The sequence below is a fragment of the Thalassophryne amazonica genome, chromosome 14, assembly GCF_902500255.1.
Source record: "Thalassophryne amazonica chromosome 14, fThaAma1.1, whole genome shotgun sequence".
NCBI classification, from domain to species: Eukaryota; Metazoa; Chordata; class Actinopteri; order Batrachoidiformes; family Batrachoididae; genus Thalassophryne; species Thalassophryne amazonica.
Genome location: NC_047116.1, coordinates 26,485,759 through 26,512,454, shown reverse-complemented (window position 1 = coordinate 26,512,454; position 26,696 = coordinate 26,485,759). Strand labels below are relative to the sequence as shown.

At 40.9% G+C, this 26,696-nt stretch overlaps 1 protein-coding gene across 1 annotated transcript; it reads right to left on the bottom strand.

The window, feature by feature from the left end:
- Positions 1-329: 329 nt before the first annotated feature.
- LOC117524378 (ras-related protein Rap-2a) lies at positions 330-26,696 on the bottom strand. The gene is made up of 2 exons (XM_034186139.1): positions 25,855-26,696; positions 330-1,935 (listed from the first exon to the last, which is right to left on the bottom strand). The coding sequence occupies exons 1-2, from the start codon at positions 26,166-26,168 to the stop codon at positions 1,698-1,700; spliced, it is 552 nt and encodes a 183-aa protein (XP_034042030.1). The 5' UTR covers positions 26,169-26,696; the 3' UTR covers positions 330-1,697.

Here is a 26,696-nt window from a genome sequence, read left to right as displayed (position 1 = left end):
CGTACATTATTGTGTCATGGACACAAAACGGGACATGTATTTAATCCAACTGTACCTGCAGATTTATCCAGTCTGTAGCACAAACCATGTTTTCAACTGCTGAATGCTCACACTTTTACCTACAAACTATGGCAGCCAGAAATGCTGCCGAAAAGGTACCACTGTCCATCCAGCTTTCTACACATCTCTCTCAGGAGATCCCTCTCAAGTCAAACAAAAAGCTAAACATTAAACTGCTACCATCTAGAGCTAAAGGAAGCAACAATTTGCTCACAACACAATATGCTGTAGAAACCATTTAACGTCACTTAAAGGTGGACACTTCAGTTGAGTGTTGAACACACTTTTATTATTTAGGTGCCAAATGTAACAGTGTCACCATTCAGGGAGGGAAGAAAGACTAAATGGTCACATAAAAAAATATAAAATCAACAATGAAAATGGTTAGCGCAGGAAAAATCCTGGTTCCCGTGGCAACGTAGAGGTACAGTTGTGATAGTGTCCAGATCCAGATGTGTGTGTGTTTGGTTTGCACAGTTCCACAGCCGACATTAACCTCAAACAACAGAAGTCCTGTTTTTGTTTACTAGCCATGCATACAGTCGACAGTTCCATGTGTGTCGAGTCAGTGTCTTTACAGGAGCTGGCACTTTCAATACAAAATATATTTACACTACCGTTAATTACTCTTGCTATCACTGCCATCATTTATAACTATGACTTTGAATACCGCGACCACACAAAGAATGAAATCAGGATGTTGGACCTCTGAAGCACCCCATGTCACTCAGATAGTAACACAGGAAGAAACAAAACAACACAGTATGACAATTATTGGCATCTTCACTTTAAATTTCCCCCATGTTTTGGAGAAACTGTCTGCAGAGACGTGGAAACACTGAAAGACAGGATGAAGCAGAAGCATCACGACTCGGCAATCTGTTATTGAATGGAAAAATAAAACACTGCACGATATGTGAATGAACGCTGCCATTCACAGTTATATAAATAGCAATGGGATGAGTGCACGATGTTTTGAGAAGGACATTAGGCTCCTGTCATTTTCCCTCCGTTCCACTCTGCATCTGAAAAATAAAGTATATCTATAAGAAAATGGAGGTGGTGCTTTGACATCACCTCTTTGGTTGTGATGAGTAGAAAAACCTCCCACTACCCAGACACAAGGTGTGCTGAAGAAACCGTGCACATTAATCAGTCATCAATGTTTAAAACCAGTGCTGTGTCCTCGGAATGTGTGGCTGGGGGTTTGTGTGCAGTAGCTCCTCGAAACCAAGGAATGGAATCATAAAACGCATCTGAATGCTTTGTGCAAAACCATAAAATCGAAGCGCTCATTGATCGTAACTGCAGAACAACCTAAACAGTAAAAGTCTTGTTCTGTTTTTTTTTTTTTTGCTGCTGGAGACTCTAGATTTATTTCTATACAACTGAAAATAAAACCCGAACAACTAAAGAGAGTAGCATAAGGCGAGGGCATGTTCCTTTTTGTCATTTATCAATTTCTCTTGTGGCAAACTTCTCACTGTTTTATGTGACTGCAGCACCGAGCAGAAACCAAACATGTTCAACCACGAATGTAACTTTCTTTTCATTGGCATGTGCATGTGTCTGTGTGTCTAAGTGTATGTCTGTCTTCCACGAGTGGACTTTTGTCTGGCCTGTTCCTGGCCCTGGGGCTATTGTATAATGCAAGAGGAGCAGCAGGGGTCGTCCTTGTCCGGCTGGGCTGCGTAGTCCATCTGCCGAACAATCTCGGCAAACAGTTCGTCTACCATGGTTTTGCTCTTGGCTGAAGTCTCCATGAAAGGGCAGCCCCAATCCTCAGCCAGGGCTTGGCCCTCACTGGATGATACCTCCCTCTCGCTTTCCAGGTCCACCTTGTTGCCCACCAAGATCACTGGAACCTTCTCATACCTGAAAGCACAGACCACATCAGGGTATAAAGGAGAACTCTAGAAACTTTCACAGGTCAGGACATAGCATCAATACACTTTTCATGGTATAAAAAAGTGATGTCACTGAATAAAACATGTTCTCATGTAGATAACACAACTGCTTAATTATATAACACCTACTTTAAACCTTGTGAGAACAGACATAAACACCTGCTGTCACACACCTCTGTATTTACTCGTGGTACGGCCGTAATGTCAGCCGAGATATTGCAGATGTCAAGCTTTAAAAATGTTACGTCAGCATGTAAAGCGGTCACATGCACCAACAAATTCATTCAGAGGCAATGAAATTTAATTCAATTCATAAACCACAGTACAGTGATCATCAAAAGTTTTAGTGTTTTGGAGTTTTCATAAAAAATTGTTTTTCTAATTTCAATTTATTTTCATTTATATAGTGCCAAATCACAACAGAGTTGCCTCAAGGCACTTTACACAAGTCTCTAACCTTACCTAAGGTCTAACCTTACTAACCCCCAGAGCAGCAGTGGTAAGGAAAAACTCCCTCTGAGGAAGAAACCTCAAGCAGACCAGACTCAAAGGGGTGACCCTCTGCTTGGGCCATGCTACAAACATAAATTACAGAACAATTCATCAAACAAATATACAAGAAATGCTGTTAGTGCACAGGACAGGAGGGTCTCCAGCACAAATACCACACCCATCTCTGGATGGATTTGCACCTTAAACCGAGAGAAAAAAAAACAATCAGGCATCAGAAAGACAAGAAACAGTATAATTTGTCAGCATTAAACAACAAGAAAAACAGGAAATACTAAGGTGATCGCCGGCCACTAGCCCCAAGCGTCACTAAAAGACCCAGAATTTAGGTAAAGTTGAGGCCGTGGCACGCTCCGTTTCCTAATAAAAAAAATTAAAAGAGTGAAAAGCGTAGAACTACAATATGCCAGTATGCTAGCCATACGAAAGGGAAAATAAGTGCGTCTTAAGTCTGGACTTGAACGTCTCCACAGAATCTGACTGTTTTATTGACGCAGGGAGATCATTCCACAGAACAGGGGCATGATAAAAGAAAGCTCTGTGACCCGCAGACTTCTTACTCACTCTAGGGACACATAGTAGTCCTGCACCCTGAGAACGCAAAGCCGGGCTGGTACGTAAGGTTTAATTAGGTCAGCTAGGTAGGGAGGTGCCAGTCTGTGAACAATTTTATAAGCTAGTAGCAGAACCTTCCTTATCATGTCTGTCAACTGAATACCAGATTTGAATGTCCAAACAGTACTATTCCAAAAACAAAAAAACCCTAATATGACATTTTTTCCTCTTGTAATTAAATAAATTACAGGTTGATGTTCTTGAATTGATTGGCGTGTTACTGTGTTGCATTCGCAGGAAGGCATAGTAAGTCCAAGGCCCTCTGGTGACGGGGCTTATACCCAGATACCATAGTGTAAAGTTGATGAGACCAAGGCTTTGAACCGGTTTGTGGAACAAAAACCAGAAACTTTTGGTATGTAGCCAAGAACAAAAACAAAACCAGAAACATTATATATTTTTTATGTTCTGGAACAGAATTGTTTATTTAAAATAACGGTAACCGGTTAATACTGGTTAAAGCGTTTTTTTTTTCTTTTTCTTGAAAGGTTTCCGTTTACTGTTGTGGTCTGTCCCTGTCTCTCGGTTGTGGTGTTTTCCTGTTTTGCACACTTTAGTTGTCCTTGAGTTTCACTTCAGTTTTCAGCCTTTGTTCCTTGGTTTTGTACTTAGTTATTTTGTGGTTCCTTTTTAGACTGGTAATTATTTATGATGTGTTTGAGGTTCTACTCACCCCCAGAGCTCTTTGTAGTTTGATGTTTCAAAACCCTCCACCAAAACTGGCTGCACAGTGCAACTTTTCTACAAAAGCTGCACCAATAAATCCACTGTGCACCCTTTCGATGAAAACACTGACATAATGTGAATAAAGGCATTTTTTTGAACAGTTAAACTTGATTCACTGAAAGTGGGCGTCCTTTTCTCTTCGTCTGCGAGGCGGAGAGCAATACAGCACTGTGTTTTTAAAAAATACACTAATACACTGCTTCGTTTTAAATACACAGTAAGTCTGGTTTAGATGATCATGGCAGACCTGCTTTCTCTTAAAAGACTATTTTACACAGTGTGCCGCTTTGGAAAGTTGTAGCTTCAGCTGCCTCATATGTGCTTGCTCTATTGCAGGGGTATTCAACTCATTTCAGAAAGGGCCGAGAGGGTGCAGGTTTTCTGTTCAACCACCCACTTCACCAGGTGATTTCACCGATTAACATCATTTTGAGCAGATGGAATCAGTTAATCAGCCCTTTCTGTAAGGAATTGAATACCCCTGCTCTATTGTCTTCTTCTCTGTTTTTTTTTTTTTTTTTTTGTGGGAGCGTTATAGCACCACATACAGGTCTGGTGTATGCAGCGTTTTCAGTGTCCCACAGCTGGCATGGAACATTATTAACTGGGTCGGGAACAATATACATATTTGTTCGGGAACATCAACTTTAGGGTGGAACCCAAAACGAGATGTGTTAAAATATCATTTCTGTTTGTAATGAACTAGTTAGGAAAAAAATTCTGGTTCAAAGCCCTGGATGACACACTATGACTCCTCCTGGATGGGACACCAGTCTATCACAGGTTGCTTCCCCAGCCAAGGCTGGTACCCATTTACAGCTGGTTGGACTAAAACAATGCAGATGAAGTGTCTTACCTAAGGAGAGAGGTAGTTTGAGCAGGATTTGAATCCAGGTCTACATGCTAGTAGCCCAAAAACTATTTCCACTAAGCTGCTCTGCCACAGCAAGATGTTTAATGATTGTTATTAAGTCGTCTTCTTCTTTGTCTTTCGGCTGTTCCCGTTAGGGGTCGCCACAGCAGATCAATCATTTCCATCTCACCCTGTCCTCTGTATCTTCCTCTGTCACACCAACCACATGCATGTCCTCCTTCAACACATCCATAAACCTCCTCTTTGGCCTCCCTCTTCTCCTCCTGCCTAGTGGCTCCATCCTCAGCATCCTTCTCCCTATATACCCTGGGTCCCTCCTCTGCACATGTCCAAACCATCTCAATCGCGCCTCTCTGACTATGTCTCCAAAACGTCCCACCTGAGCTGTCCCTGTGATATGTTCATTCCTAATCTTGTCCATTCTTGTTACTCCCAAAGAGAATCTCAACATCTTCAGCTCTGCCACCTCCAGCTCTGCCTCTTGTCTTTTTGTTAGCGCCACCGTCTCTAAGCCGTACAACATAGCTGGTCTCACGACTGTCTTGTAAACTTTCCCCTTCACTCTTGCTGATATTCTTCGGTCGCAAATCATTCCTGCCACCTTTCTCCACCCACTCCACCCTGCGTGCACTCTCTTCTTCACCTCTTTACCACACTCTCCATTACTTTGTTATTAAGTCTATCCAGCTAAAATGTCACTGATGTGAAAGACTGCATGGGGGGAACAAAAAGCTTTAAGTGCAAAAATATTACATGTTTAACTGCCTGAAGAGTAAAGTGTGTGAGTCAGTAGTGAAGAGGAAAACGACGACCAGAACCCTGACCCTTGAGGAAGGATTTGACCATAATCCTTGGAACTCACTGCTGCTATGTTGCCGAAGGAGAAATCTCACTCTGCAAAATGAATGAAATAAATTAGAGCACTACTCGTATATTTACATACAACCGTTACAGTTTCATCAGAAGAGAACAAAGACCAAAAACATCACAGCAGCAGATCTTATGTTCTCCCATCCTTTAGTAAACAACAGGTTGTTTGTTCCCCCACTTCTTTCATCCTGATTTGCATTTGAAGCTCGCAGCTCTCTCCATCTGTTGGAGCTACTGTTTGGACTAGTAATATATTCCTGTTGAACCTGGATTAAAAAACTGAGCTCTTAACAGTGAACTACATCTTCACGTCGCATAGCAGTCATGCACCCAGATGCCCTTCAACATCATTAAGGTTTTCACTCTATGAAATATAGATGCACCTAAATTATTTACAGGGAAAAAATCCTCATCTGGTATTGCTATGGTAACAGGTATACAAGTATATGACTAATGCCTGTGAGATGGAGTGAATGCACAGAGACGGAGATATTTTCCCAAATCAAGCAGCCTTAGAGTCTCAGAGTCCAGCGCCTTGAGGAGTCATCATAACATATCCTGAACATGCTGGTAACTTTGATACTCATGAAAATGTTAGAGGCTGACCTTTAGTTCTTCAGGAGCAATCAGGATTTAAGTTTAGCCATCAATTAGGTGTGGGACGGTTATGAGATTTTGATGGCATGATAACCTCAGGTGGAAAATACAGCAGAACACACTAATTCATATAATCCATTCTCACCGCATATCCAGAGTTTGTAACTCTCACATAAACCATCGCTTCATGTATTTTCTTACACTGATGATTACACAGACTCCTTTCTAGGTTTATTGGAATTAAATTACTGGGAGGAAGTCAAGTATGCCAGTCCAGTTAAGGTGCACCAAACACCAGAGCATGTGTGTTGTTTTATGTTTTGACCATAATGGTGGACTTAACTTAGCTTTACACTAGTCATGTGGCTCATTTGTGCTCCATCCTATGGGGAATGAACCATAAAAAACATGTCATCTGCTGCCAAAGGAGAATCCCCAAATATGAGGTCTATTAGAAAAGTATCCGACCTTATTATTTTTTTAAAAAACCATATGGATTTGAATCACGTATGATTACATCAGCCAAGCTTGAACCCTTGTGGGCATGCGAGAGTTTTTTCACGCCTGTCGGTGACGTCATTCGCCTGTGAGCACGCCTTGTGGGAGGAGTGGTCCAGCCCCCTCGTCGGAATTCCTTTGTCTGAGAAGTTGCTGAGAGACTGGTGCTGTGCTTCATCAAAATTTTTTCAAAAACTGTGAGGCACATCCGAGTGGACACCATTCGGCAAATTAAGCTGGTTTTCGGTGAAAATGTTTAACGGCTGATGAGAGATTTTGGATTGTTTCTATCGCTGTAAGGACTTCCCACGGAGCGGGACGTCGCGCAGCGCTCCAAGGCGACGTCGTCATCCTGTTTCAAGCTGAAAACCTCCAAATTTAAGCCTCTGTTGACCCAGGACGTCGTGAGAGAACAGAGAACTTTCAGAAGAGGTCGTAATCAGCAGTTTATCCGGACATTCCACTGTTAAAGGAGATTTTTTTAATGAAAGACGTGCGGACGGATTGGCGCGTTGGCTCGCAGCCGGCACGGCGTGCCCGCCACAGGAAAAACACCTCCGTTGGAAGCCTTAAGGACAAGTTGGAACATGCCCTGCTGTTAAACATTTTCTCAGATACTCACTCAACTGAAAGCCACCAAAAGCCGCCTGGATTTTACAAATGGTTATCAACATGGAAAGTCCTTACAGCGATAGAAACAATCCAAAATCTCTCATCAGCCGTTAAAATTTTCACCGAAAACCAGCTTAATTTCTCGAATAGTATCCACTCGGATGTGCCTCACAGTTTTTGAAAAAATATTGATGAAGCACAGCGCCAGTCTCTCAGCAACTTCTCAGACAATGAAAGTCCGATGAGGGGGCTGGACCACTCCTCCCACAAAGCGTGCTCACAGGCGAATGACGTCACCGACAGGCGTGGAAAAACTCACGCATGCGCACAAAGGTTCAAGCTTGGCTGACGTAAAAACATATGAATCAAATCCATATAGTTTTTTAAAAAATAAAACGGTCGTTTTCTTTTCTAATAGACCTCGTATAGTCGTAATAACAGGGGGAAACGTGTAATAGCAGTAGGTGTGAGAGGGTGGCTGCCACGGATACCAAGGATCCCGTCTCCTGCCTAAGGACTGGGAGTGCCGGCTGCACAAGAGCTGGATCAAAGAGCAGCTGATGCAAGAAAGTGCGGCTAGTCAGTAACACTGAACACACTCAGAAGGAGTCAAACAGCCTGTGACACAGTTCAAAATTCAAATGCAGAACAGGATTTGTGACAGATGCTCCACAAACCTCATGACATGCTTTAGCCATTAGCTGGTGAAACTGGCCAAGTGCTGAAACACTGACTCCAAAAATTCCATTGGAGCAGAAGGTGGCAGTAATGTGCCAATAAAATGGATGGCAACCACTATGATGCTTCAATATTTCAATTTTTTTTTTACTATGGAGAGTACTTTCAAATTTTTAGAGCGAAAGTACTATATAAATATTATTTCCCCTGTTCGGGGAGAAGCTAATGCATCAACAATTAAACATAATGTTGATTTTTTTTCCTTCATATGTTCGTCTATTGTGTGACGTTTCACTGAATCCACCAAATGGATCAGGAGCTGTTACCACTGATGAGCAGACAGGCAGACAAACGGAGAGGTTGATTCCTATCACATAAATCCTCGCAAATTTTCTCAAAGTTTGAGCAGGAAGGTTGATGCGGGTGTTAAAAATGCCACAAACTCAAACTACTGCGGGCAAAAATAAACTTTTTGTAAACATCTAGCAAAAAATATTTCTGCCTTTTTAGAATGACCAATAATCAGATACATGCAAATTCTTCCTGCTCCCTCAAAAACCTCTTTTTGATTTTCTGAATGTTGTGAAAACCAATAATCTCTGTCCCTGTTTTATTACCTTCGCCAACGAAGTTGGGTGGACGTTATGTTTGTTTGTGAACAGCCGGTAACCCACAATTTTTCATATAAGATTATGAAATTTTTACAGAAGATTCATATCTTGATAGACAAGAACTGATTCAATTTTCAAGGTCACAGGTCAAATGTCAAAGTCAAGAACATTGAATGACTTTTCAAACATTCATAACTGTCAAAACAATAGCTAATTTATTTTATATTTGACAGTGTTATGTAGGATGGTATCCTTTATTGAGTGACAAAGTTTGATCTGGATCTGATCCAGATTACAGATTTTGTGGCCATTTAAATTCAACATTGAAAACCCCATTTAATGTATATTTTATATTTTGTCTTAATCAAACATAATTTTAATCTTTGAGACCTGGGCAATTATAAAGTTTCCAATTCACCAAACCTGCATGTCTTTAAATGTGGAAGGAAACCGGAGCATCTGGAGGAAACCCACACAAACACGGGCAGAACATGCAAACTCCACACAGAAAGGCCACAGGTGGGAATCAAACCCTTGACCTTCTTGCTGTGAGGCAACAGTGCTAACCACTAAGCCACCATGCAAAGTTGTCCATTGAAAATAATGTATTTTTTTTTTAGCAATGGAACGTAGTGTTATAAAACAATCACTCCAATCCCTCTCATATTTAAAACTGAGGTGCAGACTGGCACTCACTATCTCCTGACAAAGTTTGATCCAGATTGTGGATTTTGTGGACATTTGAATTTAATATTGAAAAGCCCATTTGGTGTACATTTTGCATTATATCTCAACCAAACGTGCCTCAGTCACTCTCATTTGTGACAATGAGGTGCAAACTGGCACCCTCAATGAACAGACTAAGTTTGATCCGCATCTGATCCACCTTTAACAGATATTGATTTGATTTTAAAATTGAAAAGCCCTTTTGATCTATATTTTTTTTTACTATATTTTTGCTTACGAAAAGCCACTTCTAACAGGACTTTGACCTTTTTCCAAGGTAAAAATTTCTGGAATTGGAAACTAGTGTTAGCGGGGGGTTGTGCTCTACTTGCGTGGTGCTCTACTTTCAAAAAGTGATGCTTGACACAAGAAATGCGTGAAAGGGGATCTTGTAAAAGTAGTGTAATTAATAGGCTGTACAGGCTAGTCATCCTTAGATCCAACACTGAGTGCTCCCTGGGGATACTGCCTGAGACAAATTCCTCGTCTTACAAAGCATAAGACAGAAAATCTAAACTGCTAAGCGAGGCTGCCTCACAAATTTGGTCAGATTCCCTTTTTCACAGGCTGAAAGGGAAGGCAGTGAGAAAAGCTTTGAGTATTCATTAACTTCATTCATGAGCATAAAGTAACAGCATTCTACTCCTGCGATCTATGAAAGGATTATTCAAGTATCCACATTCACCAAACAGCCAAAAAGAGATAGAAAGAGTTGCACAACTGCTTTAGAAAACCTAAGTGTGAATATTTTATTCTCCAACTTTAGCACAGTCTGTCTGTTCTATCCCCCGTTGTGTTGAAGGGGGCTTGCACAATATAGACCTGGGCCCAGATCCACATCCAAGTAAGGTCGACCCCAAAGACCAGTAGTGTTACTACTGTGTACCACACTTGAGTATGAAACAATGGACCGTGCTGAGGTCCAGATGAAAAGGTGATCTCAAGTACAGTTCATATGTACTCTGGTACGGTTCATACCGAGTGTAAAAACAAACTGAACCAAAACACAGAAGTAGGCTGCTAACATGTGATGCAATTACTTAATGCAACAGTCTTGTTCAAACATGATAGCAAAATCCAGTTGACTGAAAAAAATAAATGCTTGCCAGACATTTGGACAGTTGAAAACATACACTACACTTATTTTGCAGAACTGTACAACAAATATTACATTTTGAAAATGTAACATTTGCAACATCTAGAAAACCATGTTTCTCCATCATGGTTCATACCTTCCTTAAACTCAAACTGAATCTCTACAACTTGATATAAATTAATTGAAAATATAAAAGTCAAGATGATGGGTTGCTTAAGTAATGGGCCCCTTTTGTATGATACCTGTAAATAATCAGTTTTATTGCCAGTATTCTTCAGATAAGTCATATCAGGGGATGGATACATGAACATGTCCAAGTCACTGAATATGTCTTGGACTTTGGAGGATAATTTTATCTCACCAAAACATCAAATCTAGGCTTGTATCTCAGATGTACCTTCTGGCAAATTGTAGCTGAAATTTCAGGTCTTTTTTAAGAAAATTCTTCTCTATACCTCTTCATCATGAAGCTGTATAACTGAGGATACAAAATGCAAAACATGCACTATGCCAAATTTCTCAAATCACAGCCACAGAAGCCTATAACACTATGTAACAAATTTTTATTTTTGTTTTGTTCCTGGGTACCCAGTGTGTTTTCCTAACCTGTTATGCCTTAAATAAATAGAAAATAGCTGTTATTCCACAGAAACTTTGCTTCTGTGATCAGGACAATGATATTTTAAAATTTGTCTGTTTTCAAGAATATTCTCGATTCGCCTTCACTACTACTGAGTAGTCTTCTAGAATATTCTTGAACTGGTAGAACTGTCCAGAATTTTCTAGAAGTTTCCAGAATTATGTAGAAATTTCAAGAAACTTTTAGAACTTTCTAGAAACTTTCTAGAACGTTATAAAAAATAAAATCAAAGTTTGTGCTGAATGTAGTCATTTTTCCATAGACTTTAGACATAAGCAGTTGAAATATAACACTTAGAAGCCAGGAACAAAAATTGTGTTACATAGTGTAACTTGTTCTGGGTTGTCTGGGTGTCTTGGTGGCTTTGCTCACTCTTCTCCTTCTTGCACAGTCACTCAGTTTTTGACAACTGTATACTCCACATAGATTTACCACAGAGTGTTATACTGTTTGTATTTCTTCATAACTGATGGAAATAAAGTCCAAGACATATTCAGTGATCAGTAATCTGCTTTGGAAGTGCAATGTTTCAGAATAATTCAACACCAAAGTGTGCTGATAAAGTTTACTTCATTTGGGTCAGACATGACCATTTTCAGAAGCGGTGTTTCCATAACATTAGCATGTTTCGTTTTACAGTTTCACAGTAAAACCTATCATTACTTACAAATAAAAACGCTGGAATTGTTAAGCAATTGTGAGAAGTGGGGTATTAGGAGCATCTTTATGTAAGCTACTGACTGTGCACCAATCAATCACATGCATGGATCATCATGACCAGTAACCACCACTAACAGAAAGGTGTTATTTAAATAACCGCTTATCTTTACTATTATTTGATGACAAGTAGTTCGGCTTGGTCACATCTTGCACTTGGTCACATCTTGCACCACCAGTCAGAAAACAAGTCCAGCGTATGGTTAAGCCCATGAAAAGAAGAGTGACAAGGTCACCAGCAGGCACTGCAGCCCAGGGTGTAATAGTTTCCATTCGTGGCTTCTGTGCTAAAAAGCCTGTCAGTGCCACTCGCAGCAGGCAGTGATCAATGCAGACAGGGTTCACAGGGAAAGCAAAGTACAGCAGCACCTCTGACCTGAGTGAATGTAATCTCACCACAAAGGGTCACTGCCATTTAGACAGCAAGTAAAACAGAGCACGGACAATGAGTGACAGCAGTGTAACATAAACAACAATCGGGACAGGTGGCAAAAATTACATTCCCCACAAACATGAGTTACCCAAACCTGGACAGGAAAACCAGCCGCTGCTGAGGACCAGGGTCCAAGTGTGATGATTTCCTCTGCACTTTATTCTTATGTTCTTTATTTAGCAATCTCACATTACCCACAATGCCATTCAGCATGCTTCACAGAACACATCTGGGCTTCTTGCACTTTGTGCATACATGCCCATGTTTCGAGAAATCAATAAAAGTACAAGGAGTTTTTCTTGATTTTTTCCCAGGCTACATAAAGCATAAACTGGCTTAATGTAGCAATGCTACATGAACATCTAAGTAAAGTTGACCAGACGCCTGTAATGTTCTACTGTAAGTGTGGAGACTTAAAATTTCAGACAAGTAAGATGGTGCAAGACCAGTAATAGCTTTAAAAACAAACATTAAAATCAATTCGAAAACAAACTGGAAGCCAGTGGAGTGAGTAAAGTACAGGCGTAATATGCTCACTTCTGGAAGTGTTCATTAAAAGATGAGCAACAGCATTTTGCAGAATTTGGAGGCATGCAAGAAAAGACTGATTAACACCAGCATAAAGTGCATTAGAGTAATCAAGTCTGGAGTTGATGAAAGCATGAATGGGCGTCTCAAGATCACGTCTACTGAGTTAGGACTTTAACCAGAAGATGTAGCTAGAAAATCTTGCTTTGACAACAAAGTTTATCTGCTGATCCAACCTCAAATAGCTATTAAACACATACTAACCCCAAGAGCCATATCATTTTCATATTTATGGTTTCCTGAACTTGAAATGACCTGAATTTAAAGCTAGAACCCAGTAATGTCTGAGCTTAGACATTAGTTATGTAGTTATGCAGAAAAGTTAAATAAAGTAAACATATTTTTATATACCTTAATTAAACTTAAAATTAAATCATCTTCAAAAGTTGACTGGTATTGAGGGGCATGCCCCCACACCCTCATTCTATCTGGATTTGCCCCTGGTTTGCAGTCTCCAAGCAGGTAGAATGGATTTGTGTATTTATGTGGAAAGCATGACCTAATTGCGAGGTAAGGAGGTTTTATCAGCGCTTTTTACTTCACACTGTCCTCAGAAAGAGACTTTAAATGTATTTGGCGCGGGGGGGGGTGTTAGTATTTGTTGTAACGTGTCGCACATCTGTGTTTTTTACTTTAACCACAGCAAGGACACTCACAGAGCAGTACAGACTTTGAAAGAAAAAAGAAATGAAAAATATGTTTGTAAACTCTGCACTCTGCTCTTTGCTAACTGTGTCCTCATGCACTGAGACACAGAAGGGTGTTGCCAACTGAAAGGTCCACCCCTAAAAATTGATGCGCCCTACCTTTACTGCGCATGCGTTATTTCAGACCACAGCAGCACATCTGAGTCTGACTCTCTACACCCTAAACAATCAAAGGGAATAATGTGATTATTAACCATCAGATGACAAAATAAAACCTCTTAAATCATTCTAAAGTCAGTTTTAAGCATAAATAAGGTGATAATCGGTGACGCTCTGAAATGATGCAGGCACACCAGCAGCATGTCAGTCTCAGATGTGCTGCTGTGGCACTCTGATTGCTTCCTCCGTCTTTTATGATGAAATAATGCTGAATTTATGTGGAAATGATTGTGGTCTAAAAGCTTCAGATATCTGTCACTGAGATAGATGATGACTGGAGTGCTGTTTTAAGCAGAAACAAGGTGATGAACCGCGGCTGATGCTCAGAAATGACGCATGCGCAGTGAAGGCAGGGTGGGCTGATTTCTTTTTTGGGGGGGTGGGGGGGCGTTTGGTTGGCAACAAGGGAACTCATTTTTTAACTCAGACCTGCTGCGCTAAACAGAAGACTGACAGCTCACAGCATCAAAGTCTGATGTAAACACAGGCAGGAATTACAGGTGCACGTACCAAACATGCTATACTGATACTTTGATAATACCATGATCCGGTAGAGATCCCGAACAGGTGCCAGTATGCAAAAATCGTGGCAGACGTGGGTGAAGTGGGTGGTTCGTCCAACCCCCTTGGCTACAGGCCAGACAATGGAGTATGGGAGCTGCGTGAAATAAGACATGTTTATGCATTCTTACTGTCATTTTGCCACGTTTTTAGTATATAAAAAAAATGCTGTTTATTATGAACACACTTGCTGTTTCCCGGCATAAATGTTATGTATTTACAAAAGAATTGACAAGACCCAATGCAAAACTAGTCTGGATCACCACCCCCCCGCTAGTTACAGACAAGAGGTGTTGGAGGCAGATCAGAAAGGAGTCTAGTCAATACAGATGGTGAGTGTCATAACCGCTAGTTGACGTCAATCTTAAAGCGCTGCTTCAAAGCACTAAAGTTGACTGCCACCCCTAGCATGCTTGGCTAGTTAATGCCACAAATGAGAATCAACAAAACATAGAATCTGAAATGTAAGATATGTGCCTTTAATGGTTGGCATTAGTCAAAGTATTATACAAGTCAAAGAAAAAAATGTGCAAATACTTGACATTTGTGTAGTATTTCCACAAAAGGCGCCAACTTTAACAAATGAGAAACACAATGTACACACTGTGAATAATATTGTATGCCTTAACCAAGACAGGTTTCTGTTTCTGTGGTTTAACTTGGTACAATCTCCACCTTCAAATCTAACTCTTCTGTTTTGCTAACACAGAACAGCAAAAAAGTGGGTCACAGTTCCGCTAATGACTGAATAAAGCTCAATGCATGACTCCACACTGGAAGTGTTACAAACACAAACCAAGGAAACCACAAAGTGCACACAAAGTTATGCGAGTCTGAAGGGAGCAGGAGCTTGTAAATCTGGTTCTTTTTGTTCCTGAAAACATCTGCTGTGACTGCAGAGAACCAGCTTGAAAATGGTGAGTGGGCCTATGTGGTTCTGGATTGATATAAACCCACGGCTGCTGAAAAGCAGACTGTGAACTTACAGACATACCAACCTCCTTCCTGAATTCATACGAGAGAAACATGTAAACACAGACTTAGTGTGTTTCTAGTACAAATAGCAGCGGCCAACAAGACCACCAGACTTCAGGGTTCTGTTTTTTGACAGTATAAATAAAGTTATTATTTTGGTCATCCCACAGCATTCCTGCAGGAATGTGCACAAAGAGAGTGAACATCAGAATGATTTTAAAGCAAAGTGCAAATTCACTCAATCACTAAAGTGGACTTTATTTCTGAATAGACTCAAGTTGTTAATTAATCTCTTGTGTTTTCATTTAGATCATATTCAAACTGTCCAGAAATACTTTTTAAAACCATTTCATTCATGCACCTCCAGAAATTAAGTCATAAGATGAATGTAGGTTTTAGGGATGGGACTAGAAAACTGCAAGTGATGTATAATGACATTTTTCTTTTCAGAAAATGCACCAGAAGCCATCTGCAGACACACAGAAATCCCAAATATTCTCAGAAACCCCTCTCTGCACACAGCAAACAACTATGGTGTTTGGCGTGGCCACAAGAAAAAGTGTGCAATTGTTACTTTTTCATTCCAACTTCTACTTCCTTCCTTAATAACACCCTTGCACGTTATGCTGTGTTTTACTTCTGCCTCAGACCAAGGAAAAACTGGGCAGCACTTTCTCCATGTACAGCAGCAAGACAGCTATACAGTAGACTGTGTTTACAGGGACTGTTGATTCTCACCATTAAAGTCAAGAAAGCAATTGTAGCAAATACAAGTCATGCTTGGAATAACTTCACTGAAAAACAGGACGGTGAGTTATCTCGTCGTAGGGGAGTATTTACACAGTGCTGCCAGATTATGTGGTATCTCATAAAACTGAGCATCTTAAAAAATGTTTACACATTGTTTCCAGATCAGGCAGTGTTGCCAGATTGGCCCATTTTAAATTTTTTTTTTAGCAGAAAAAAAGAGCTTAGGGTTGGTTTGGGAATTGTTTAGTGGGTAAAAAAAAAACAAAAAACATTTCAATGCAAATTTGAAACAAAATCCAGGAGTGCATAATCAGCAGGCTACATGACATTAAATGGCATTGTAGTATTTAGTAGTGATATTATGCTAAACGAAGATGCTTGATTAGGGCTGGTTATCAATTCAAATTTCAAGAAGCGACTGATTCCGGTTCTTAAGATTCAGAATCGATTAGTTTGATTTGATCCGATATCGATTTGGGTTAGTGTTATTAAAACCATTTTTGAGCTGTTACCTGATTGTCTAGTTATGCAACATATGAATACTACTTCAAAAAATTTGGCCATTAAAAGGAGAACACAGCTATAGGAAAACTTCTCCTACACTACACACCAGAGAACCTTTGTGGGCTGTCCCATGGAAATGGCATGTTATGAGGGACAAAAAACAAACAAACAAACAAACAAAAAAAAAACTAATGTGTGAATTAACCGGCAGACAATTCTCGCCCGCAACACAACAGACACTCCTAGTAGTCATGACTGACATCGTTAAATGGCTTTGACAGAAGTTGATGAATAAACTGTGGATGCGCTGCTTCCAAATCAGAACCAGCACATCCACAATCATTGTAGAGAAATGATCATTGCCTGTCGAAAACAGCGCAATGGCCCGACTACAGCAGGCACACTGTTATAACGCTGGCTATAAGGATTAAACAATGAGAAGCCGTGCATTATACGGTTTGAATGCATGACGCGAAGTCTAAAACACCACAACCACGAAGTGGAGTTTTATATGCAAGGTTGGGTAGGATTACTTTGAAAGAATACACGTGGATTACATGTATGTATGTATGTACATACATTTGGATTACTTGTAATCTGATTACATTTCAAAGTAATCCTACCCAACCTTGTTTATATATATATATATATATATATATAGTGAGGAAAATAAGTATTTGAACACCCTGCGATTTTGCAAGTTCTCCCACTTAGAAATCATGGAGGGTGAACTTCAAACGGGCCTGGACATGTGCTGGCTTGAGCAGGGGGACCTTGCTGCCCTGCAGGATTTTAAACCATGACAGCATCATGTGTTACTAATGTAATCTTTGTGACTGTGGTCCCAGCTCTCTTCAGGTCATTGACCAGGTCCTCCTGTGTACTTCTGAGCTTTCTCAGAATCATCCTTACGCCACAAAGTGAGATCTTGCATGGAATCCCAGACCGAGAGATATTGACAGTCATCTTGTGTTTCTTCCACTTTCTAATAAATCATAACAGCTGTTGTCTTCTACCAAGCTGCTTGCCTGTTGTCCTGTAGTCCATCCCAGCCTTGTTCAGGTCTACAGTTTTGTCCCTGATGTCCTTAGACAGCTCTTTAGTCTTGGCTATGGTGGACAGGTTGGAGTGTGACTGAGTGTGTGAACAGGTGTCTTTTACACAAATAAGTTCAAGCAGGTGCAATTAATACAGGTAAAGAGTGCAGAATAAGAGGGCTTCTTAAAGAAACATTAACAGGTCTGTGTGAGCCAGAATTCTTGCTGGTTGGTAGGTGTTCAAATACTTATTTGCAGCAGTAACATACAAATAAATTATTAAAAAAAAAAAAAAAACAACAACAAAAAAACATACATTGTGATTTCCGGATTTTTTTTTTTTAGACTATGTCTCTCACAGTGGACATGCACCTAAGATGAAAGTTTCAGACCCCTCCATGATTTCTAAGTGGGAGAACTTGCAAAATTGCAGGGTGTTCAAATACTTATTTTCCTCACTATATATATATATATATGTATGATGTATGAATCGATCTGTGAGAATTAAAATGAGAATCGATTTAAAACTGGTGAATCCATCTTTTCAACCCAGCAATAGTATCGATCTGTCAAAGCAGAAGTGTCGCTGCAAGGTGTTTCGAGGCCTCACTTCACCCTGCAAAAAAACCCCCCCAAAAAACAAAAAACAAAACAAAACACGTGACTCCGCAAATGAAGCTTCGTTACATCACATGCATATTGGCAATGTGTCACACCGATTTGAAACTGTCGCAGTGCTTATAAACAGGAACAATCCTTCTATACTTCATGAATTTTTTGAAAAGAGGAGCATTTTGGCATGCTTTATTACTACAGTTTCACCGATTGACAAGGGGAGCGAGAGAGAGAGATTTAGGTAAGATTGGCATTAGATTAATTGGCAGTATACATACTGATTTACACATTTATACATATTAGGTACACATACAGAGAAAGATTAATAGGTTAATTAGCGGATAAGTGTAAAGTGAGTGTGAGAACATCAGAAAGTGTTTGTGTGATAGTCTGCGCAGTGATTGAGAGTATGAGGAAAGGAGAGATAGGTAGGATGGAGGCAGCTGTTTATCCAACTCTTTACAAGCTGGCTAAAGTCTATCTTCATATGCCAGTAACTTCTGTGCCGTGTGACAGGGTCTTCTACAAAACTAGAGAGGTAGTAACAAAGAAAAGGAACAGCCTCAAGCCTTACACCACTGAAATTATCTCGTTTTGAAAAAAGAAAAAAAAAAAACCCAAAAAAAAAAACCTTTCAACCCCCAAATCCTCTTCATTTTGTACAGCTATTGTCATAACAGTCCCTAGTTGCACAAGCATTTCCCAATGTATATCTCTATTACATACACTATTTTATGATGGCACACAAGTACATTAGAACACAAGTACAGTAAAATTCGCCTACACTGTCATCGTCATGGAACCGGAACAGGAATGATTCTACATGGCTGGTGTATGCCAATACAGCACATGTGCACATTCTACAAAAGAACTAGAACCACAAAATATTTGGTATGTTTCTTGCTAGACAAACTGATCAATCATCAAAATGGATATCAATGTTCTGTCAGCACAGCACATGTATTGATTGCTCAGACTAGACAGGTCCTCAGTGGAGTTCAATCCTCCCCCGCGGCACACACACTTGAATCAGCGACACACACTTGAATCAGCAGCATTTGTGACACTGAACACCAGTGGTTTTCATAATGTCAGCCAGTGTCACCATGTGAATGGCAGAATAATCAGCCTGTGTTGGTGAGCTCAAATACATGTATCGCCTGGTGCTCAGGCGTCAGACGACCTCATGTCCTGAATCACGCCGCTCTTCCTAAAAAGCCTGTGTAGCCCGATAATTAAAAAAGATGACTTCTCTTCAACTGAACCTGGCCTCACGGCAGCATTCCTCTTCATCAATGTTTCTGAGCTCCACTAACAAGTTTCCCTGTAGGGCCTGTGCAACGCTGATCACCTGGGCATCTCAACAAAGTGCTACACAACACATTAGTCAGCACTATGATGACAGAACCAAGCAGGCAAGGGCACCATTACACCAAGACATTTGAGCTTTTTTCACCAAAATGAAGCACAACATTATGAAACAGAGTCTGAATTAATATGAAGGACACAATAGAGTTGGACAGTTGGATGATTCCATTGTCCATCCATAATGACTGACTAGCATCATGATGTGTGATATCATACCTCCCCAGTTCATTTGAGCACCACGCACAAACTAAAAATAAATAAATTCTTAAGATATCAAGAAGAGTTCTACTGCCTGGAGATACACAGAGATGTGTTGGGCTGTTGCAAGTTGTGTGCAGGATGAAACAAGACATGGAGTTCAGCAGAATGTCTTGGAGAAATAAAAAACTGTGCTGCTGCTGGGCTCAGAGCTGTGCGATGGCTGCAGTGGAATGCAACACAACTTTCTTGCCAAGCACAGAAAAATCAATCCCAGATAGCAAGACAGGTTTGTCTGTCTGGAGTCATGCGGACATGCGCCAGGACTTATAAAAAAATGACTTTTATCTGACTTGTGCTGAATGGTGAGGAGGACTTAGCTGCTCCAACAGCAACCAAATGAGAGCTGCTTGGGGGAGAATCAGCCACGGTGCCAGGGTTCGATTTTAGCGGTTACCCGGGAACCCGTGGCACTGGGGGCGGGCACACAACTCTTTAGACTTGCATTCCCGACTGGAATCCACCTTTTTTATTTCATAACTGTACAGAAATCTATTAAATTTGGACAAAATTTGCGCAGAATTTGACTTTCTGAGACCGACACATACACAAAACGTCATCAAAAAAATGTTGTTCTCCTCTGTTTGTAATGCCGCGTTTTATTATACACAGATCAAATGGAGCGTTTCTGAGGGAAGAGCGAACAGCAGCCAGCGGAGATTTTTTTTTATTTCTCTAGGTGCGAGCGCGAGCAAATCATCCGTGAAGATTATTTTATTTATTAAGTACACAGATGTATAATAAAAGCAAATGGTGACTGGTTTATAAACACAATTATGACAGAGTTTTTGAGGGAAGAGCTGCCTTAGATTCTGAGCTTAATTATGATTCTGAGGAAGAACATCTTGAAGTGCTGCAGAGAATGGCAGATGACCATGATGACTGCTAATAGATTTTCTGTAATCACAAGTGTAATCAACACTCATGGCAGCCATGATTGTTAATGGGCTGGATGTTTAATAAAACATCGGCAGCTGAGATGACCCCATGCCAATCTGCCTGTGCATATTGGCATGGGTTCATCTCAGCTTCTGACAAGGTTAGAAAATTTCGAAATTTCAGAAAATATTAACTCCAAAAACACAAAAATTCCCTTCCATAATTTCATCCTTTCTGATAAAGGGCGAGGCCCGAAACGTCACCTTTGGTGTGTTATTAAAGGCTTGTTTGGGAGCTAACTGGCTGTGCGGATCTCTTTCGTTTTTTGTTCTTCCATAATTTCACCCCAAATCTGCCCCAGATATCACCAGAATGCACAATTTGCATCCTTTTATATCAAAATTTTGTGGGGGGCATGCACCCAGACCCCCCTGGTTGCTTTGCCGCTATGCTGCATAGCGGTAGGTTTGGTACCAAACTTTTCTGAGGGGCACCAAACTTTTCAGATTTTGGTGCCCTTAAGGCACACAACTATTTATTCTAAAAGGCAAACCCTGCACGGTGCACAACTTGGCCTGTTGTGGAAAATTTGAAATAGTAGATAAATAAACAGCAATCAATTTCTTATTATTTAATTTATGAGTAAATATCTGAATAAGTGTAAATTAAAGTGCCCCCTCCCCCATGTCACTGGCCATAGTAATGTTTTACTGCAGTCATCACAACTTTCCAAATGAATAGACATCGCCCCACCATAGCACACACTGTCACATTATTAATGACATACAACATGTCTGTTGTCATGTTTCAAATCTTGGTTTGAAGCTTTCGATGGAGTTGTATGTCATGACAAACACTGATTCATTCATTTTTTTTATACTTATCCCAACAGAGGGTCACAGGGAGTTTGCTGGAGCCTATCCCAGCAGTCATAGGCCGAAAGATGTGGTACACCCTGGACGGGATGCCAGACTATCGCAAGGCCACATATAGACAAACACATTTACATATGCACGCACACCTTGGGTCAATTTAGTGTCACCAATTCACCTAACCTGCATGTCTTTGGAAGTGGGAGGAAGGTGGAGCTCCTGGAGGGAACCCAATCAACATGGTTAGATCACATGGGGATAACATGTAAACTTCACACAGAAAGATTTGCACTGAAACTACATTCTCATTTCCTGCTTGTGCAAGATCAACAAACAGCCACTTTTCTTTGTTCTTTTGTCACAAAAAAGGCAGGCATTTTACTCGTTTATGATCACCGACAACTCTTTCATGTTTGACTTGCTACAGAAAAACTGGTTAATTACAAAACTGGATGGATGAAAACTTCTTTTCTGGATAATATTGAGAATTCCTGGTCACCTCTACCACCTTCAGTTCCACTGCCCTGGGGGAGACATCCTGGACAAGGGGTAAATGCAACCTTGATGGTGAGAATGAATTCTGCCAAGTGCCGCCCCTAGGACTAGTCCCTATGGTATTTTGGCTGAATATACTGTAGATAGGCTCATCATTTTGTTTCCTGTATGTAGCTATGTGGCATTAGTCGAAAGGAACAAAGCAAGAGCACATTCCGGCTATTTGGTTATTTTAGATTGATTTTCATGTTTTGCCTAAAAATTACGTAGCTCCAACCTCCCATCGCTCTGAACTTTTACAACCACATGTCCCATTAAGGTCACTTTGGTCCAGTGCATAATCAGCAGGCTACATGACATTAAATGGCATTGTAGTATTTAGTAGTGATGTTATGCTCAAAGCAGATGGCTGATTAGGGCTGGTTATCTGGTAACTGCTTCAGGTTGCCCCAAGATCTAGTCTGTAGCACAGCAGAAATGGGGCATTTTGACTTGAGGCTTCAAACTATGACACAACTTGCCTTTGCATCTTAGGCTGGAGCCTACAATTCCTGTTCCAAATCCAGTCTTAAAAACATTTTTATTCCTTGGGTTTTGGGTCTTGTTTTCATGTTTTTATTGTGCTCTTTTACCATTTTACTATTTTGACTGTACAGCACTTGGTCACCCTTAGAGAAAGGGTGAGAAGTTCGGTGATCCGTGGGGTGCTTGGAGTAGAGTTGCTGCTCCTTCGCATTGAAAGGAGCCACCTGAGGTGGTTCGGGCATCTGGTAAGGATGCCTCCTGGGCGCCTCCCAAGGGAGGTGTTCCAAGCAGGTCCATCTGGGAGGAGACCCCAAGGAAGACCCAGGACTAGGTGGAGAGATTATATCTCCACACTGGCCTGGGAACGCATTGGGATCCCCCAGTCAGAGGTCAATGTGGCACGGGAAAGGGAAGTCTGGGATCCCCTGCTGGAGCTGTTGCCCCCACGACCTGTACCGGGAAAAAAGTGGCTGAAGATGAGTGAGTGAGTGAGTGAGTGAGTACTTGGTTAGCTGTTGTTCTAAACTGTGTATTACAGTATAAATAAATTTGACTTTGACTCCTCGCTCCAGGAGTCAAGTCACAGTTTGAGTCATTTTACGTGGGTAACTTTTTTTTTTAAAACAAAAGACAACTACAATTTCTCCCCAATTTTGACTAGTTTCTGAAACTAATCCAAAGTGTTATTTAAGTCATTACATGACTGTTGTTTCAACGCTCAACACTCGACTTGTCTCCTGCGGAGGATCTTAGACGGGGTTTCTTGCAAAACATTTGGAACAGTGAAAAATTACCCATGTTTAGTTGCTACTGTGCATGTGAAAAGCAAGTAGGTCACAACCTCCAAAAGAAGCGTAATTAATCAAAGACAAGAATGTAATTCATTTTTGCTGGGCTCACAAAAACTATTTTGAAAATCATTTTATCTTTTCAGAGTGGCAAGTATAATATGATAATCTGCTGTCTACACACGAAGTAGCCAATTAATCATAGATGGTGTGGTGAAGGAAAGGTTAGAGATGAATTTCTTCAAATTTATTACAGGTAGAAAGTGGAGAAGTAACATTTAAGGGAAATCCAAGATGATTTTCACTTGACGTAGATACAGACGGGGCAGTGAACACAAAACAAATGCAGTCATTGTTTATGAGTTACACTGACACATTTGGCTGTTCGCGTGTGCAATCCAGGCAATTCCCAAAATAATGTTGACACCTCCTGGACAGATGCAAACAGACACTGTTTTTCTGACAGAAAAGAACAGAAAAGCAAAAATGGTGAGCTGCTTTAGTTTTGCAAAATTACCAGAGTTTCTCTTTGTCCATTTCTCTGTGATTTTCAGTAGGGTTCTGCACTACACTGCCACCAGCAGTTCCAACTTTGAAGTGCAGCCTTCAAAGTTGTGCTTGTACTTCAAAGTGCAAGCAGTCATCCGGGTAGGAAAGGATGCACAATAATATTGGGAAAATATTGGCAGCAGTCAATAAAAGCACACAAAGTTAATTATCAGTATCTGTACAGGCAAAAATTTCTAAGCCTCAAATAAAAGCTCATTAGATACTACTGACATCCAGTGGTCATTTTTAGCACCTTTATTTTGATACTACAAGCTGGAGGGTACACAGTGAATTTCAGTGGACACACTCAAAAAATGGCTCTTGGGTGAACTCAATTCAATTATGTGCAGGATTTCCATCTAATAAATATATGTAGTCCCAACTAAATGAAATTAAATTATCTTGCATGGATGCGCTTTATTCGAGTTGGGGCTACATATATTTATTAGATGGAAATCCTGCTCATAACTGAATCGAGTTCATCCAATGCATCAGTTTTTTGAGTGCATGTAGTAGACAGCTGTATCATTATCAGCGTCGACATGATGGGTAGATGTAATGTGTATTATTTAGAAGTGCTAAAGTGACATTTTTACAATTAAAACAAGTATTTTAGTGACTGGGAAGTGACAATATTTGTGTTCGGCAAGTGAGAGGTGATAGCTTTATTATTATTTTCATTTCATTAATTTTAAAACTTTAACAGTGGCTAAGGTGTTTTTTTCTACTTATTTTGTAATGAAGTTTGAAGAGATGGGGTGTGTGTAATACCCAAAACTTAGGCTAGCAACCACTGGGAGAAACATAATGTCCACTATGTTGGCAAATGTGGGACAAAACATGCAACACAATGGCAAAGTAAAACTGAAATTAAAACAATCCAGTGGTTTCGCATTTCCAAAAATGCACCGTAATCTTCCCATAATGTACTACGATTTTTGATGCGAAAATTGGCGTGCATCAGTTTCCAGTAAAGTCGAGAGCAATGGCGGGCACAGAAGATTCGCCCACAATAACTGCTCTCAAAAGAAGGAAAGTGTTCATACACTCGGGGCAGCAATAGCTCAGTTGGTAGAGCAGGTTGTCCTATGACTGAAGTGTCGGTGGCTCGAATCCAGGCTCCCAACCAGTCAAAAATCTGCACATTAGTGTTGTGTCCTTGGGCAAGACACTTAACCCACCTGTGTATGAATGAGGTGTTGGTCAGAGGGGCCGTAGGCACAGAATAGCAGCCACGCCTCCATCAGTTTGCCCCAGGGCAGCTGTGGCTACACCAATAGCTTACCACCACCAATGTGCGAGTGAATGAATAATGCAACTTGTGAAGCACTTTGGGTATCTTGAAAGGCACTCTATAAATCCATGTCATTATTATTATTATTTTTCTAAAGGTAGTTTTTGTGATGCTCCACTGTGTAGCAGCTCATCTGGGAAGGATAAGGTGCTGGGGATCAAGACACTACAGAGTCCCACACAAAGAACGGAAAAAAAATAAGTAAAATAAACAGAAAGTGTCCTTCATGAATCTGACACAAAATAACGCACTTGAGATGTCGCGATATTTCGAAACACGAACCCACTGTATGGACACAACATATGAATGGAGATGATACCAAAACTTGAAACCAAAACTTTTTTTTGGCAACCACTGAACACTTATGCAATGAACATTTTTCTGGGGGCTTCACAAAAAGGAAGACATGCTGTGCTTCCACCTGCTGGTCACTTCAGGAATGTGCATCCATAACAAATTATGGAATCCCAAACATAACCAGAAAAGTCTGATGGCCGGGAATCCATCTACAGCTGGATGAAAAGTTGCCAAACTTGTCTGTAAGTAGTCCTAGGGTCATGAATTTAACATGCCAGAGAAACCTTAGAACATTTGCAGGTCACCTTCATTTTTTTTTTTTTAAATCACAGATGGTTCATTGATGTTTATAGAAATATGACTGACACAATCTCAAATCAGGCCTGGGCCTAGAACTGAGACGACATGGCCTGTCAGATAGAAACCCACAACACCCACAATGGATCATGACCATTTCACCAACCTCTTCACTCTTATGATCTGATCTCTCATCGGCTTTATGTCCTGGAAGCTCTGCTGGTTGACAAGGCTGTAGACTAGGATGAATCCTTGCCCGTTCTTGATGTAAAGGTCCCGCATGGAGGCGAACTGTTCAGTCCCAGCGGTGTCCAGGATCTCCAGAACCGAAGGCGAGGAGTCCACCTCGATCTCCTTGCGGTAAAAATCCTCTATGGTAGGGTCGTACTTCTCAATGAAGGTCCCGGTGACGAACTGCACCGTGAGGGCGGATTTCCCGACCCCTCCGCTGCCCAGGACCACCACTTTATACTCGCGCATTTCTGCCCGGTTAGCGGATTAAAATCACGTCGAAAGGTGCCGTCATTGAAGAAAAAAAAAGGGGGGGGGGGGGTAGGAACTCGAAATGTTCCGATTCTCGTTCACCACTTGTGTCCCATTTTTGAGCGTTGAGTCGGGAGCTCCTCAGCTACAGCACAACACAAAGACTAGCTGCTCCGAGATGGATTTCATTGTGGAAAGTCCACTTTTTTTGGTATTATTTTGTTGCGGCGAGACACAAGACGAAAAATATATCGCACCGCGCAGTTTTCATCTGCTCGGCGCGTACATCTTTTTAGGACGACAAAATAAGCTTGAGGGTACAAACGAAGCCGCCAACAGTAAGTAAAATAAAAATAGCACTTCTTAATAAAGCTCACGCGTTGTCTCTTTTGTTTTCCTTTTCACCGTTTCTGGCGTGTCTTCGCTTCCTCCTCGCTCTCCCGTGCTACCCAGGCCGCCATACTCTCGGGTGGAGACCCCGCGGCCGCTGCAGCGAGTCCCCGCTCGGCTCCCGTACCCGTGACC

Coding starts and splice junctions, on each gene's coding strand:
- LOC117524378 (XM_034186139.1), bottom strand. CDS start 26,168: ATGCGCGAGTATAAAGTGGTGGTCCTGGGCAGCGGAGGGGTCGGGAAA. Junction 1,936..25,854: donor CAGATCATAAGAGTGAAGAG/GTTGGTGAAATG, acceptor CTGTGCTTTCAG/GTATGAGAAGGTTCCAGTGA.